The sequence below is a fragment of the Labrus bergylta genome, chromosome 3 (genome assembly GCF_963930695.1).
Source record: "Labrus bergylta chromosome 3, fLabBer1.1, whole genome shotgun sequence".
NCBI classification, from domain to species: Eukaryota; Metazoa; Chordata; class Actinopteri; order Labriformes; family Labridae; genus Labrus; species Labrus bergylta.
The window spans coordinates 19,677,249-19,694,443 of record NC_089197.1 but is presented as its reverse complement, the minus strand read 5'-3'; the positions used below and the strand labels follow the sequence as shown (position 1 = coordinate 19,694,443).

Below are 17,195 nucleotides of genomic sequence, written 5' to 3'. Positions count from 1 at the left end.
TAAAAACTAGTCAACACATTGTTTTATCGTTTATTATTAATTACAAACTATCTCACACATTCTTTTCCCATTTCTGAAAACCCTGACATAAGCGTATGTTACAAATACTTGTTACTAAACTGTATGTATGGAATCTGATGGTTTAACTTTTACACTTGTTTTCACTATATGCCTGCACCTGGCTTTTTTTTTTTGATGCTATGCAAGTGTTGTTCCACCTACTGTGTTTGTTTTTTTGTGTCAGAACCAAAACCAGTTTATGCACAACCTGGTCAGCCTGACGTGGACCTGCCTGTCAGCCCCACGGACGCCCCTGTACCCAGTGCTGCTCATGATGACAGCATCCTCAGGTAAACGTCTTAGCACTCTAGATGCAGAACTGCATTGCAATATGTGTATGGGTGCATAGTGTACTTTATTTGTTTTCTATTGAAGACATTTAAAAAAGAATGATTAAAAAACGTTTTTTGCCTAATTCCATGTGTTTATGTCTCTTTCCCTGAAGGCCGAGTATGAAGCTGGTCAAGTTCAAGAAGGGAGAGAGTGTGGGCCTGCGGTTAGCAGGAGGAAACGATGTGGGGATTTTTGTGGCTGGAGTTCTGGAGGACAGTCCTGCAGCTAAGGAGGGGCTTGAGGAGGGAGACCAGATTCTCAGGGTAAGCTCCCATCCTTCACTTAAAAGAGTATTGTTTTGCCTTATGCATGAACCTGATGTTTCAAACAGTATGTGAAAATAAAATGCAGTGAGGAATTTAGAGAATCCCAGTTTACTCAGCTACATTTTAGTTGTAGACCCCTGATCTGTTGGCTATATTCAGTATATGCTTGAGCACATTTCTAGATAAGTACATCTATGTGACAGATATGCTGAAGAGGGAGGGTATCACAAAGGCAGCAGTGCAGTTGGTTGGAAAGAGAGTGTTACGTGTGTTGGCTTCAAGAAATAAATCTCAAAGTGTGGCTAAAAAGGGAAACTGAGATAAGAATATCTGAGTGTGGTTTCACAGCTGAAGTGGTCTATTTATAGCTGAGGCTGTCCTTTCTTTGCACCGTCAGTCAAAGCGCTCCAAGAATATATGTCCTCGGGCTGTACTGTCATTTATCAAATATGCCAGCCTTGGTTGAAAAATTGGACGTTGGACGGGAAGAAATCTGCTGCATACAAATCCCCAGGGGTGTGCAAATGTCTTCTCTGGTTTCCCCCTTTACCCAGAATCCTTCCAGACTTGATTTGGGGCACTTGTTAACATAGTGTATGTGTTTTTTGATTCTCTAAATTCCTTACTGCATTAAAAAAGTGAATGTTGCATACTGTTAGTGGCCAAAGAAGAGCTTTTTATTTTAATGTTTGGTTCATTGCAGTTTGTCTTCTTAGTATTTTAAACATTTTCAGATGTTTTCGAAGGCTTTGTTTACTGTGCGAGTCTATTCTAGTTTTGCTATTTAGAAAATATTAACCACTCCTTTTTTCTATGTCGTATGTGGGAAGAACATCTGGTGTTATTGTCAAAATAGTCCTGCAGAAGCAGCCTACACTAACTGAGCTAATCAGTGGTGAAACTGTGCAAAACCATGATTACAATCGTTTTAATTCTGTGTAAACAGATCTTGGGAATAAAGTACAATGTATGTGTCAGTCTGTGAGTCATCCCGGGCTCAGCCTTGAGTCAAAAATCCCCTTGTTTTCACTGTGAAGACACAATAGAGGTCGTTCTTGCACTCTGACCTCGGAACAGTTGACTGTCTGTTTTGCTGAACACTAGGGTAACATTGTTGAAGGGATGATGGAAACCCTCTTGATGTCAGTGTTGGATACACTCTGACATGATTGTTAACCAGCCAAGGATTACACCTGCTCTGTTTAATGCTGTAACTGTGCAGCTTTATAGAAGTGCTCTGTGAAGAAGAGGCTGAATACTAGGACTCACAGACACACACATACACACACGATTTTCTTCTGTGACACTGAAGTTTATGGACTTCATTGATCAGATAAACAAAGCTGTACATTACCTCATTGACTCATTCTCTAAATAAATATACTATGTCTTGTGTTCTTCCCACCTCACAGCACATATCTCTTGTTTTTGTGCCTCTGCTTTTTTTTTTCTCCCCCTGCACAAACACATCTAAGAGACTTCCAGGACATTGTTTTCCGTCTTTAGAAGGTTTTCCTTTGGTGTGCTAGTGGAGATAAAGACGTCAAGCACTCCTGTTTCTGGGAAGGATAAAGGTGTCTTGCTTAGATTCAGTGATTCAGCCCATGTGTTTCTGGTTCCCCTGCTGCCCCTCATGCAGAGTCAATAAACAGTGGTTATTGTGTTTGGGAAAGAAGCTGGAGAGTAGGAGGAGAGTACATCGCCCTGCTTCTGTTAAGGAAAAACCCTTTCTTCCTTATATTCCTCTAGTTCTGGGAGAAAGAAAACAAGTGATACCTGTGTTTTTTTTAAAGAAAATGTAAAGACAATGAGACAATAAAACTGAATAATTTGATATGATATTTTAAAAATGTATGCTTATAAAGTTTGCCTAAAATAATATCAGATTTTACTTTTCCACTAGACCTTCATGGACTGTGAGTTAATTTCCTCTTTATTCTCTGTTTTCTTAATTTAATAGGTGAACAATGTGGACTTTGCAAACATCATCAGGGAGGAGGCTGTGCTGTTTTTGCTGGATCTCCCACGGGGAGAAGAAGTTACTATTTTGGCCCAGAAGAAGAAGGATGGTGAGCGATTGCATCTTAAAACAAATGTGTCAATGAGCACACTTTAAGGGTTGCTGTAATCATTTTTTTTTCTGCTTTTCTTCCAGTGTATCGGAGGATAGTGGAATCGGATGTGGGTGATTCCTTTTATATCAGGACACATTTTGAATATGAAAAGGAGTCACCCTATGGGCTGAGCTTTAATAAGGGCGAGGTGTTCCGAGTAGTAGACACCCTCTACAATGGAAAGTTAGGCTCCTGGCTTGCTATCCGTATTGGCAAGAACCATCAGGAAGTGGAAAGGGGTATCATCCCCAACAAGAACAGGTAAAAGAAGTTTCAGGTCACACCTTTTAATACCTGTGCAACTTGTTTTATTACTTTATGAATGGACATGGGAGGAGGCAAATGAATAGAAGCATTCTAGTTTGTCTTCAGTAACTGGGGCAGATTTGAGAGCACATCTTTCTTTTTACCCAGTTGGTTTAATCTGCTGTATTTTAACGCTTCAGGACTGTATGAGGGTTGTTTCTTTGTTACAGTACAAACTGGGAGTGTTTTTAAACTAGGGCATACTCAACACATTCCATGTGAAAAGTAAAGTGATTGTTAAGTATCTACTTTGTGGGGTTTACGAGAACTTGGAGAAGTCTGTGTGTTGGACCATATGTAGTGCAGATCTCTGCAGCTTTCACTAGCCTCTGGCAGTGTTTACACAGAGATTCCATGCTGTCCTGTTGACAAAAAGACAACTTTCAGCATGCTGCAGGCATTATTATCACAAACATTAACTATAGGGAAATTCATCTCAGCTCCTTTGCCAAGTTAAGCCTGCCTCCCTGGATATTCATTTGAAACATAAAGCAAGGAAATCACACTCAGGATTTAATAATATTTTTCATAAACATACATCAAAGGAAGACGTGTTATTATTCAAAGCCACTAGGAATGATTTCTTCCCTCTCTAGGCCCGTTGCCTTACAAACTTTCTGACTTCCTTCTGTTTTAGAGTTTTTTCAGGGATTACATGAGATGTATTTACACATCTGCAGGCATCTAATACATCAGATTTAAGGAAACAGATGTGGAAATGATTGCCAGCATCATAAAGATATAGTTTCTAAATCTGTAATGGTGGAAAGTATGTCTAAATAAAATCATTTTGAACTCTGCTTTATATTGGTGTTGCAGTTACTGTACCAGTATAATTTTTTTCCCGGCTCACCGTAGCATAGTAAGCTAAATGCTGCTATCCTGCTCATGATTTTGCTCCATCACCTTGGTCTGAGCTACAGAGTTACCTTATAGTAGATCATTGTTTTAGCTTGGTAGATTTCAAAACCAGGATAGGTTTATTAAAGGATAATTTGTCCAGGGTAGATATGTCTTACTGCTGAATGTTGCCAAATTTCCAATGATGTGATTTCTACTTATTGGTTGGTTGTTGTTTTTTTGTGTGGTATTTTTTGCTGCTATCCTGGCAAATACTCACTGTTAAAATATGTTTTCTTATCTCAACGGGAATATTTCTGAAAAAAATAAAGATTAAACAAAAAATAAATAAATAAACCTTAATTATCTTAAATTAGTGCTGATTGTGCCAAATACTCCGTACGCGCCACGGTCCATCAGCGCCATGCACTACATCGTAGTTCGCTACCAATCTAGTCAATCATTGTGTTTCCACAGCGAGCGCAGCGGTCTGTCTCCGGAGTGTGCCAGTAGAGCCACTACGCTCTGCTCCGTTTCAAATACGCTGCTGAGTCTATTTTCCATGGAGTGCGCTACAGGTTCGCTTTAGCTGGACAGAATATGACAACTCGGACAGGAAGTCAGACAAGGAAACGCACAGAGCATCCGGTCAATTTCAGAATGAAACACAATATACGGACTCGCAATCTTATTTTTTTATCACTTTATCAACATCACGTCAAAACAGTCACCGAATGAAGAAAAAAAATCATCCTCAGGGAGACAAAACAACATTTTAGCACGTTTTCTCTTTATTCCCGCGTGATCTTCGGATACAAACGGATACAGTGGGGCAGGGCGCGTGCTGTCCGACGGAGCGAAACCGTGGCGTACATGTGGGGTATGTGGGGATTGGGGGTTAACTCCTGACAACTGTCCTGACATATCTTTTCCCTGTCCAGAGCTGAGCAGCTATCCAGTGTGCAGTACACCCTCCCCAAAACACCAGGGGGCGACAGAGCAGACTTCTGGAGATTCAGAGGATTGCGAAGCTCCAAGAGGAATTTGCGGAAGAGCAGGGAAGACCTGTCTGCCCAGCCAGTCCAGACCAAGTTCCCTGCATACGAGAGGGTGGTGTTGAGGGAAGGTAAGAGGTCATGTGCAATGGCAGTTACAGTAATCAAATGGAGAATCTCACATAAATGTATACGTTTTTGGAGGGTAATTTGTAGTGTAGTTTATAATCATGTGTAGCTACACTTCACACAGTTCCAGACTGAGGAGGCAAATAACTATCACATTCATTACAAGTTGTTTCCCTGTTACCAAATATTCAGTGAAGTTTGCTTCTCGTCGTCTTTTCTGTCAGTGCCTGGTGTAAAGGGGCTTCATTAAGCTGCATTTGACCTGTACAGTTCTGAGAGATTTAACATAACTTATTGATGAAAAGAATGTATGATGTGATTAAGTATTGTGTTTTAAGTGTTGCATAACGCTAACCTTTTCTGTAATCTCCATGACATGTTCTTGTTCTGGTGCAGCTGGGTTCCTGAGGCCTGTGGTTATTTTTGGGCCAATAGCAGATGTGGGAAGAGAGAAACTGGCCAGGGAGGAGCCAGACATTTTTGAACTAGCAAGTAAGTACAAATGTTCCCATCTCCATCTCTCTCTAGTATCAGTCTAGTCTAGTCAGTGCCTCTATTAGGTATCCTGAAGTTTCCTACTCTCAAAGCAGCGCTACGTGTTGGAGGACGACCTAATAGAATCTTTGGAACCCCTGTGTTCATTCAAGAAGTACCTTGTTAATGGTGCCTGAAGTTATTGCTTCTGGGAGATTTAAAGAGATTTTTAGCTCATCTACAGACAATTTGATTGGTTAAGCACAGATAGAGCATAAAATGTATTCCCCAAGTTAAGTTTTTAATTCAAGACAAATGTAACTCTCCTGATTTGTGTGCAGTGAAACAACGACAGCTTGTTGTGGGTTTAAACGTGATTCAATTCATCAACTTAATTTAGTATTTTATTTTAAAATGCACCTGCCGTAAAATTTGTGCATTTGTGGCCATGTCTGTAAAATAGCTTTCGATCGGTAATAGCGCCATAAAATACCTCTCTCAGCAGCTATTGTGCTATATTGGTAGCAGTTTACTTTTAAGAAGAAAAAAAGGTATTAAAAGTGTGTCCTATACACCGGATTAAACAGTAATTTCATGTGTATGAGCAGAAAACTGTTCAGACCTGAGATTAAAAAATAGATAGTGACAGAGTGATTATAAAGACACTGAAGTGTGTCTTACACACTGCTGGTTGTTCTTAGCTACACAGGGTTACATAGGGTTAGAAACATACTTCTGGAGGGTTCTAGGTCTTTTTTTTCTGTAGAAATGTTTCAAGTCCAGCTGCTACTACTGTAACTACTGTACTTCTAAAATATGCCCGGCATATTTTAGAAGTTAGTCATTTCCTCCATTTGTTTTGAGCCTTTCTCTTTCCATTTCTCTGATAATATTTATTTGTTCTAAGCAGATCTCGTCACTCCTCTTATTTCATCCCTCTTTCCCTCCCCTTTACTTCTTGTGGTTTGAAGCTTCTTTAGTGTGTGTGTTTTTTTTTATTTAAACATTATTGAATTCCAATGACTTAAGTGCACAAACACATGCCAATGCAACCACACACATTTTTATTACACACTTATAGATAAGTGGTTCCAATTGTTGATGTGTACTTGCATAACTCCAGTGCTGTTTGTGTAACTGTATTTTCTTTTCAGAAACACAGCAGCAACAAGGAGGGGAAAGTATGTTACTTAGTGCATCAACTTTTTGTTTTGTTTGATTTAATCCAGTTAATTGGACATACCCTGTAATGTCGTGTTTGTTGGCTAGCTAAACAATACATATTTAATCAATGTGTTTAGGGGAATAGCACTTTAGTAATGAATTCATAACTTTTCACTATAATTGGCAAAAATATTTGTTATTTTTCATACTTTACTCATACACATTATTCTTAACATTTAAAAAAAAAAAAAAAAAAACAGCCTCAGACTCGCACACAAAAATCAGACAAATCCACCTTTGATGTAACATTTTATTTATTTATTCATGAACAAATTGAATTCAGTGGTATTCCCCTAGTAAATGCTGGTTGCATCATGTAGAAAGACAAACGCAAGGCAGCATGTGGAGCTGTGCAGTTAGAAGGGCCATGAAGCGGACATGTTCAAGTTGCTTTTCAACAAAACTTTTATTTGATTTTAAAATTATGTTATGTTATGTTAAGTTTCATGGAATTTTCGCTTATTTGGGGCTCAAACAGTTGACACCCGTTTTTATGTTTTTTGCTCATTTTGCCAGTCAAATGCAACATGCTAAAATGATTAGCAACGCTTTGCTCATAGACATTCAATGACGAAATGTCCACTTTAACATCCATTATAACACACCACAAAGTATTTATGAAATCAAATTAAACCGTCATCAACTTCCTCAGTCAGCTCGAACAATAACCATCTGCCTGTGTTCAAATCCTAAGACATATCTCATGCCATGTGATTCAGACACAGGGATAATATAATAAATAAATATCAGTTGTAACATTGTATTACTGTGAAGTGTAAACAAATGGAACATTTCATAGCTCACAACTATCTAAGTACAGCTGCAGCGGTACTCTACAAGAGCACAGCAAACATTGTACATGACACAAAGTGGTTTGTTTGTGCGTGTGTCTGTTTAACCTTTCATAATGCAATGAAGCACATAAATTTTTTATAAACAGTGAGAGGACTGAATCCCCGATTTTAAATATTTTAAATTGCTGCTGCATACGCTTGAATCTTGACTTGTTGCATGGCTACATTTATCTGCTATTTAAAAAAATAATTATGGGTAATTTAGAGCAGTTTTTTTTAGATTAGAGTTTGGTCTGACGATGTGTTTTAGTCATTACTACACTAAACATCCCGGTGAAAGGACTGCCATCTTTTGAACCTTGTGTGTATTGACAGGACACTATTGCTTATCTTGATGTGAATCATAAACCCCTCCATACATCCTTGCTTACTACCCTGAGGCTTATAATGACACTGAATTCTCATTCATGCCAAATGAACCCCATTCTCTTGTTTGTGCACAGTCCATATCAACTTTTCTCACATAACACATTTCCTGCACCATAATTTATACCGTCACATGGGGGTGCAATCACAATTCTTAATCTTCACAAGATACCTGATGACTTCTGCATGAATTGGCTGCTGTCCTCATCTTGTCTATCAGCTGTAAACGCATAAACGTGCACTTGTCCTCTCCTGTATCCAGATGATTACTCTGTATTTAACTGCTATTTATGGGAGTTGACAACTGCACGCTGCAAGGATGTCTAATTGGGGGCACTGCTTGTGTTTGTTATTGTTTGTCTCGTGCTGATGTGATGCACTCACTCTTGTTTGTCTTCCATAGAGAGTGAACCCAGGGATGCAGGAACCGACCAGAAAAGCACCGGCATCATTCGACTGCACACGATCAAACAGATCATCGATCGGGTGAGACAAACTAGATATGAGCTGATGTTCAGTCAAAAGGCAGAAATATGAATATCTTTTGACAGATGTCAGGTGTAAAGTTTATTGTAATGAAAAGATGGCAGCAAGTCATAGTGATAAACATATGTAGCTCACTGCTGCCACCTGGTGTATTGTACTTTTTAACACTTTTAGGTATGCTTACAAGGGTGTGAAACTTAGCTGCATACAATATGTGAAAACAAAAAGATGAAAATTTGCTTACATTTAAGCATTTAGGAAATACTACAAATATAAGCAATTTTACAGTGAAATTGACAAGTCTTATTTTATTTGTCTTCTCTACATTAAGGACAAGCATGCAGTGCTGGACATCACTCCTAACGCTGTGGACCGTCTGAACTACGCTCAGTGGTATCCGATTGTTGTTTTTCTCAACCCAGACACCAAACAGGGCGTCAAGACCATGAGGACCCGCCTCTGCCCTGAGTCCAGGAAAAGTGCCAGAAAGCTCTATGAACGAGCTCTCAAACTAAGGAAGAACAACCACCACCTCTTCACCAGTGAGTCCACAGGGGGACAGAGAGGGGGGGAGGAGGGAATGAAAGAAAGATGGATTCTTCTGTCAGATTTTTTTTCAAATGCTTGTTCAGCACAGGCCATCACAAAAGAGCACTCCAAGGTCCCTGTTTCAGCAAGCAGTCTTTCTGTCAAGGGGTCAGGAGCATTGTTATGAATAAAGATACAGAGCATATTAAATGTTTCACATTCAGTCTTGGCAGCACACATATTCAGTCGATTATTCACATAAACTTCTATCCATCAATGAATTAACACAACTAGCTGCATCTCTCTCTTAATCTGTATCAACTGGATTTCATTTGAAAGCTATGTTGTAAAACATACATTTAACATGTGGCTCATGAGGGGAGAGAGTGCAGTAAGGTGATTGACCTCTTAGATGCTCTGTTGTCTCCTTTTTGGGATGATGGTGAGATTTAAATTATTTGATAATCTTGACCTACATATAACTACATTTATTCTATGTGCCTTTAGTGACTTGGGTTTTTCAAAGTCAAACAGCATAGGTAACATTTATGAAGTCCTACATGAGGAAATTGCTTTAACTACTACTACAAAACTACTACTGCTAAATTACTACGGAGTCCAGACAGACATAACGGCGGAGCATTTGGCAGAGTGCTGATGTGCACTTTGAGAAGAATCATTTTGGTTTGATGGTTTCACTCTTATCACTAATATAGTCATTGTTTGTACGTCTTTGATTGGAGGATATCTTTTGTTCTCTTCTGCCCTTCCCTCTTGTGTATTCAGCTACCATTAACTTGAACAATATGAATGACGGTTGGTTTGGAGCGCTGAAAGAGACAATTCAGCAGCAGCAGAACCAGCTTGTGTGGGTTTCAGAGGGCAAGGTAAGAGACAAGACTGGAATACACAACATACGCACTCCAAAAAATATATTTTATCTCACTCCATTTCTTGCTTTATTTTTTGTTTCCCAGGCTGATGGGGCAGCAGAAGATGACTTGGATATCCACGATGACCGCCTGTCTTACCTTTCGGCGCCAGGCAGTGAGTATTCAATGTACAGCACCGACAGCCGCCACACCTCTGATTATGAGGATACGGACACGGAGGGTGGGGCCTACACCGACCAGGAGCTGGACGAGACACTGAATGACGATGTGGGCCCTCCCGCGGAGCCCGCCATCACCCGCTCCTCTGAGCCTGTACGTGAGGATCCACCTGTCATCCAGGAGCCTCCAGGCTACGCTGGCTACCAGCACGGGGTGCAGCAGGACCCCCTGAACCGCATCGACCCGGCAGGATTCAAGGCACCAGCGCCGCAGCAGGTAGCGTTTCTGAGAGCTGCCCGTCTTCCCTGTTGTCTGGAGGACGTGGTATGCGTTAGAAGGGTTTTCTGGAAGCGCTATTGAAGGCACTTTATTATTTTTACAGTTATTCTGTCTATCTACTGTTACTGAATAATATCAGTGGGAAAGTAACACATTTTTGTGGTCAGGTATTAATCGCAATATAAAAACTATAGTATATGATATATAAATCTATATTTATGATCTTATTCTATCAATTTGCCTTATGTGTTTGTTGATTGATATTTGTGAGCGTGTTTTTTTATTTTTTGAAAGGTAGAAGACCTTGATAAGTTTTATTGTTACTCTTGTACTCTGTATTACCACAAGCTGTCTTATTGGTGTGACTGTTGCTGATGTCACTGGGAATAGAAACTTATGTCTGTCTAAGTGTCTGTACCAGTACTCTACTACTGACCTATGTGCACTTCCTACCTTTGTTTCACCTGTGATTGGGACTTTGACGATATATCACAAAACAGTATTATTTGCATGTTGGAAATGCCAGTGTTAATCCAGTTTTCCTGTGAAATGTATTTATCGAAACCCGATTGGCTGATGTTAGTCCCCAAGCTAAACATTTTTCGACCAGTGATGTGTTACTGAACATAAAGGGGAAAAACGACTGTATTGTAACCATAGCATTAAAACAAATTAGTAAACTCTAACAATGAAAACTTGTCCTGCTACTAATTCCTAACTCCCACATGCCATCGTTTGATCGACAGTTATCATTAAATGTAGAGGTGCGTGATTGGTTGCTGTAGGCACAAGTGAAGAGCAAACCGTTGTTGAAGGGCAGTCAAGGAAGTTACTCTTGTTAGTACTGCCTGGCAGTGTGTCAGCGCGTTATTAAACATTTCTGAACCACTTCACAGAAAGCAGAGGCCGCTGCTGTCCCTAGCATCCCCCAGCAGCCTGAGCCCTTGGCTGAAACAGTGCCCCCTGCTGTGGATGTTACTGTAAAAACTGTAGGGGGTCTGAGCCCTGACGAGTCTCCTGCAGCTCCTCACAGGCAGCCAAGTCCCAACCCAGAGGCTGGCTCCCTTAGGAGACCCACCCCTGAGCTAGCCCCTCAGAGCGTCACGCCAGAACCTCTACAGTCTGGACCGGACAGTTCAGAACCAAAGGTATCCATTTGATCGTCACTGGACGTTCCGTGAGCCGGCCCAGCTCAGCTCGGTCTGACCTGGCTGACCTCCTGTGCTGCTACTGCTGCCTGTCTACCTACCTACCTCCTGCTGCAACGCTTCTCTCTCTCTCCTTCCGTCCTGCATGTCTGCTGACCACAGTGCTACGCAGAAGAGAACAAGATGTGTGTGTGTGTGTGTGTGTGTGCGCGCGTGTGCGTGCGTGCGTGCGTGTGCATGTGCCAGAGAGTGAGCAAATGCTGGTAAACAACAGTGAGCTTGGACGTAATGGCTGTGCTTATATGCCTTCATGTGGAGCAGTGGAAAATCCTGCGGCTCTCACTGTTGCTTATCTTCTCTGCATGGCTGTGCGTTTGCCTCATTCTCTGTTAAACTCTCTACTCTGATCTGTTTGTTTATTTATCAGTGCAGACTGAATTCTTTGTAAAAGCAGCCAATAATTCTCCACCAACCAATTGTATTTATATCTTCACTGCATTTGAAAAGAAGCCTTTGGCAACTATCAATTAATTCTTTGATTGGGAATTGGATGGATAATTAATGGTTTCTTCTTAAATATCAAGATCCTAAACATATTTCTGTACAGTGAGTATGTGCTTGTAAAGTTAATTATTTTGGATGTTTAAGTTGTATTGACTGCACCAAGACAGTGGGAGACATTTTCCCTTGTGAATGCAGCATTGATGACCACAAATGAACTCTTAACACTTCATTTTGGGAAAGATCTCGGATGAGTAGTTGATGAGTAGTTATAGAAGTTGAAATTTCGATAAACCATGGTAACATTTTGCTTGTCGGCAAGAAAAATGAATCCCATTGTTTTGTTGTATATATATTTTTTTTATCAACTTTGTTATCCTTTATTAATTTAGTCTCAGTGTTTAATTTCCAGTTGCAGTGGTACATTTGGGTTTTTCTTAAGCTGCAGTGGGTGTTTGGCTGTGCAGTTATTTCTGTTTAAACTTCAATGCTATCTGACCAGTAACCCCTCCCTCTCAGTTTCTCTATTTCAGGTCTGTCCTTTCTTGTTTCCTCTTCTGCAATTAATTTCACAAACTTGTTTTGATATTCTTTTTCCATGATTTAACTGAATTCTGTATGTCTAATTATGTATATCAAATATATGATGTTTGCACAGTTGTTAACCTTGTTTTTTTTGTTTTTTTTTGTTTGGTAGATGTTTCAGAAGGATCCATACAGCACAGATAACACAGGAAGAATTGGCCACAGCATGAAGCCTGTGACTTATAACCCTCAGCAGGGATATCACCCTGAGCAGCCATACAGAGATTATGATCACCCACCCAGTCGGTATGATGTGAGCAGCAGTGGAGTCAGCAGCGGAGGTGGTTACCCAGATCCAAAGTACCGAAACTATGACTCTAACCTGCCCTACGAGAACAGTGTGCCTCACTACGACCAGCAACAGTGGAACCCTTACAGCCAACCGCTCTCTACTGCCAACTCCCAGGGATACGATCCCCGCCTGCCATATGGTGAGGGTCCTGACTCCCAGTACACCCCCCCTCTCCGCTACGATGAGCCCCCACCTTCGCACGGATTCGACGGGCGACCTCGTTACGGTAAACCGACAGGTCCAGGGCCGGTCCGTTATGACGACCCTCCACCTCCTGCTTCAGGGCCTGACATGCACTACAACCAGGATTCTCACCTGAACACGTACCCCTCAGCCACTCGCTCACCAGACCCTGCAGCCCAGAGGCCTGCCTATAACCAGGGACCAACAACGCAACAGAAGAGCTACAAACCTCAGCAGTATGACCATATCCCTGTGAACTCTGAAACCAGCCCCACGCCTCCTCCCAAAGAGGCGCCCTCACCATCACCTGCAGACGCTCCAAAGCCTGTCACAAACGAAGATGACCCTGCATTGAGGCCGCAGTCAGTCCTGACGAGGGTCAAAATGTTTGAGAACAAACGCTCTGTGTCCGTCGATAGAGCCAGAGATACAGGAGACTCATCTGGGAACAGGGTAAGTGGTTTGTCTCTATATACATTGCATAAGGCAGCTAATGCACTTACAGCAGGTACTCTTGATCTTGTACATGTGCCTCCTCTAAAGAATTAGCACTGTAGAGGTGAGCATTCCTATGTTTTAATCTTACTGATGAGGTTCATTGTTTTTGCTTCTATAGGCAGCAGACCTGCCATTAAAATCAGGAGGAGTGATCCCTAAAGCAAATTCTCTGAGCAATCTGGATCAAGAGAAAGCATATAGGTAAGCCTGTGCTGCAGATAAGCTGTTTTCACCTGCCCTGGTAAGAGTAACATTGAAATTAAAATAGTCATTTATAGTCACTTTTATTTTATGCACCCTCACTTTGACCTTCTGTCTGTATAACCTCTTCTTCTCCTGCCCTGCTCTCACCATCTATAACTCTTTTATCACAGAGCTCCAGCGCCTCAGAAGCCTCAGTCCACAATGGCGGATGACATTGTGCGCTCCAACCACTATGACCCGGATGAGGATGAGGACTACTACAGGAAACAGCTGTCTTACTTTGACAAGCTCCAAGCTCCAAACAAACCGCAGCCACAAGCACAAACAAGCAACAACTACCCCAGGTGATGCTCGCCCCCATCCACATTCCCTAGCATTCTGAACCCAATGTTATCATCTATGGTTTTTTATCTCTATGCCCTCGTCCTATCTGCCGTGTATCTCAAAATGAATTGTTTTGGTCTGCGATACAGGACAGAGACACTGGAAAAACCTAGTCCAGTGGAGAAAAAATATGAACCAATTCCCCAGGTGACGCCCTCTCTGCCACCAGCAATACTGCCCAAACCTGCACCTGAAGGTGAACATTATTTTTATCCATTACAAGTCTGTAATTACATGAATATGCATACTTCGTGAGCTGTATCAGTCTGTACTTTGTCTAATGAGAGACACACTCCTGCTTCTTCCTAAATGCAAAGAAAGAAAAAAAAAACGTACAGACGCTCAAACTTATTGACACATACTGTAGACATCTTTGGCTGATCCATTGGCTTTGTTTCTTCTTTAGCCAAGCCTTCTGGGCGAGAGGACACTGTCCAGACCAACTTCCTGCCTCACAAGAGTTTCCCTGAGAAATCTCCAGTTAATGGAACTAGTGAACAGCCTCCAAAAACTGTCACTAGCAGTGGGGCTCCACCAGCATCCACCTTCAACCGCTATGCACCCAAGCCCTACACAACGTCTGCCAAGCCGTTTGCACGCATGTTCGACAGTCCTAAATTCAACCACAACCTTCTTCCCAACGACAAGCTGGATACTGCCTCAAAGGTAAGCAGATTTCGCAGGACAGGTATTAAAAAAGTGTTTAAAAATGTTTGATAATAATGAGCTATGAAAGTTAAGATACTCAACATATGACTGTGCCCAGATTTGTTGATGTATCTATGTATTCATCTATGAATCATTGTCCTTATTTGTTGGAGGTGGTTAATTAAATAACTCACTCAGCTTAGCTGCTTCTGCCTATGCCTACAGTTTATTGCTGGCTCGCCTATTTAGAACTGCAATTAAATACAAATCTGCTTTGTGTCTTGTTGTACTTTCCCAAAGGAAAGCTAATCCTACTTTTCCAAACAATCAGGTTTGAGTATTTTCTGTTGACATTGTATGAACCCTCTTGTGTTTTCAACAGGGCCGGAGCACCAGCCCAGTGAAGTCCGTGATCCCCCCACAGTCTCAAAACATAGACCATGACAGTGGTTTGGACACTTTCACACGCACCATGGACCACCGCTCCAAAAACCAGCATAATAACATCAACGCTGTGCCAAAGGCCATTCCAGTGAGGTAACAAATTCAGTCTGACTACAGATGAAATCTGAGGTTTTGTGCTGGACACGAGAGTATGACAGTAAAGGTATCTGTCTTCCAGCCCCAGTGCCCTGGATGATGACGAGGATGAGGACGAGGGCCACACAGTGGTTGCGACAGCTAGAGGAATCTTCAATGCTAACGGTGGAGTCCTGAGCTCCATTGAGACAGGTGTTAGCATAATCATCCCACAGGGTGCCATCCCTGATGGTGTGGAGCAGGAGATCTACTTCAAGGTCTGCAGAGACAACAGCATCCTGCCACCACTCGACAAGGAGAAAGGTAACTTTAAAGATGGGGGGATGAAGAAAACAGGGTTTTATAATTTGATTATTGTTTGAAAAAAACAGTCTTAAAAGCAGTTGTTGCATTTTGGATGTTGATGACTAAGCTGGAAAAACACAATCAACGTGATGATAAATGTAGTTTATTTGTGTTTGATTAATCAATGTTGAAAAGTGATCTTTTACTGATCTCTGATTTTTACCCAACAAAAGTTGCTTTATGCAGTTTGAGGGAAATAAGCACATCTAATTTTATCAAATTTACATTAGATGTATTAAACATTCTGTCAATGCCAGATGTTCATTTATTATATTTATTAAGTTAAAGTCTACAAAAGTTCAATCCAGCGGTCATCTCCAGATTGTATAGTTGTCAGACGCCATTGCTCCAAACAGTCCAATATTTCTGACAGTGAACTTGAGAGCACGAGTGAAAACCTGAACCCAGATAATATTGAGCAAGAAATCAGAGACAACACAACGAGCACAAGTCATTGACAATTATACAACCTTAATTCAAAGTGTTAAACGACAACAAAAAGGACTCCAAACCCACGTTCTGACATAATGCATAATATTCCCAGTGATATCAAACATGAGCACAGTGTGGGAAAACAGCAAATAATCTCAGGAACTGCTTGTGTGTGATCTTACTTTTTATTTTACTGAGCTGAATATATAACTGCTTTTTGTTTCTGTGTTTCCAGGGGAGACTCTGCTCAGCCCTCTGGTGATGTGTGGACCTCATGGCCTCAAGTTTTTGAAGCCTGTGGAGCTACGCTTGCCTCACTGTGCGTCTATGACCCCTGATGGTTGGTCTTTTGCTCTAAAATCCTCCGACTCCTCGTCGGGTATGCTGTGCTCTCTGTTCTTCCGGGGTCGTTTGGGCTGGCTGTGTGAAATTTTGAGGGTTGTGGGTCACTTTTTGAATCATTTTTTACCCCTAGTTTTGGTTTTCTTAATTAAAAATCAATTGAGAAAAACTTAAAACTACGTATTTGGTCACCCTAACCATGTGTTAGTATCAATCTAGGGGTAAAACTTCTTTCATAATTATGATTTCTGTTGGATTATTTTCATCATTTGTTCTGGTTAACTCACACATTCAATCTCTCATTCACTGCATCATTATATTTTTAATTTAGTGTGTATCCAAAAGTATCTCCTCATTCTTTTCACTTGCTTTAATTGCACTTCTTATTTTTTGATTTTCAACTCTAAATCACCTTAATAAGTCTTTCTGTTTTCATGTAACATTCATGCGTCACCCCCTTGGCTGTACAACACTTTATTTTCATCGAATAGACTTGTAGTGCATGTCCTTCTGCTCAGTGATTTTTCTCACAAAGCCACCCAAAGCCTGACCTGAAGAACAGCTTTTTTTTAAAGCTCTTCCTGGAAAGTGGGACACAGTCATAGCCAGTGATGTCCGTCATCATTCTGCAAAACGCTATCAAAAGACATTGTGTGAGCATGTCAAAGAATACCACTCTAAATTTAGCTTCTGTCTTCCTAAGTGTTCTTTATGCCAAAGTTTTCCTGTTCATTTGGGTTTTTTTAGACACGCCTCAGTTTATTTGCTAAAAGGAGGCATACAGAGA

At 41.1% G+C, this 17,195-nt stretch overlaps 1 protein-coding gene across 15 annotated transcripts in view; it reads left to right on the top strand.

Moving 5' to 3' along the window:
• Positions 1-17,195, top strand: part of tjp1a (tight junction protein 1a) — a 99,127-nt gene that overhangs the window by 77,767 nt on the left and 4,165 nt on the right. For 5 of the 15 annotated variants that reach the window (XM_065952881.1, XM_065952877.1, XM_020632506.3 and 2 more), the window contains 20 exons: positions 245-350; positions 506-656; positions 2,620-2,728; positions 2,815-3,034; positions 4,861-5,045; positions 5,440-5,535; positions 6,672-6,698; positions 8,365-8,447; positions 8,779-8,989; positions 9,762-9,862; positions 9,953-10,303; positions 11,203-11,454; positions 12,653-13,468; positions 13,632-13,714; positions 13,888-14,061; positions 14,191-14,297; positions 14,508-14,767; positions 15,132-15,286; positions 15,372-15,592; positions 16,302-16,445. In XM_065952881.1, coding sequence (XP_065808953.1) covers positions 245-350; positions 506-656; positions 2,620-2,728; positions 2,815-3,034; positions 4,861-5,045; positions 5,440-5,535; positions 6,672-6,698; positions 8,365-8,447; positions 8,779-8,989; positions 9,762-9,862; positions 9,953-10,303; positions 11,203-11,454; positions 12,653-13,468; positions 13,632-13,714; positions 13,888-14,061; positions 14,191-14,297; positions 14,508-14,767; positions 15,132-15,286; positions 15,372-15,592; positions 16,302-16,445 — 3,852 coding nt within the window. The remainder of the gene's footprint in view (positions 1-244; positions 351-505; positions 657-2,619; positions 2,729-2,814; positions 3,035-4,860; positions 5,046-5,439; positions 5,536-6,671; positions 6,699-8,364; positions 8,448-8,778; positions 8,990-9,761; positions 9,863-9,952; positions 10,304-11,202; positions 11,455-12,652; positions 13,469-13,631; positions 13,715-13,887; positions 14,062-14,190; positions 14,298-14,507; positions 14,768-15,131; positions 15,287-15,371; positions 15,593-16,301; positions 16,446-17,195) is intronic. The other 10 variants (XM_065952884.1, XM_065952883.1, XM_065952878.1 and 7 more) reach the window with 8 other exon arrangements.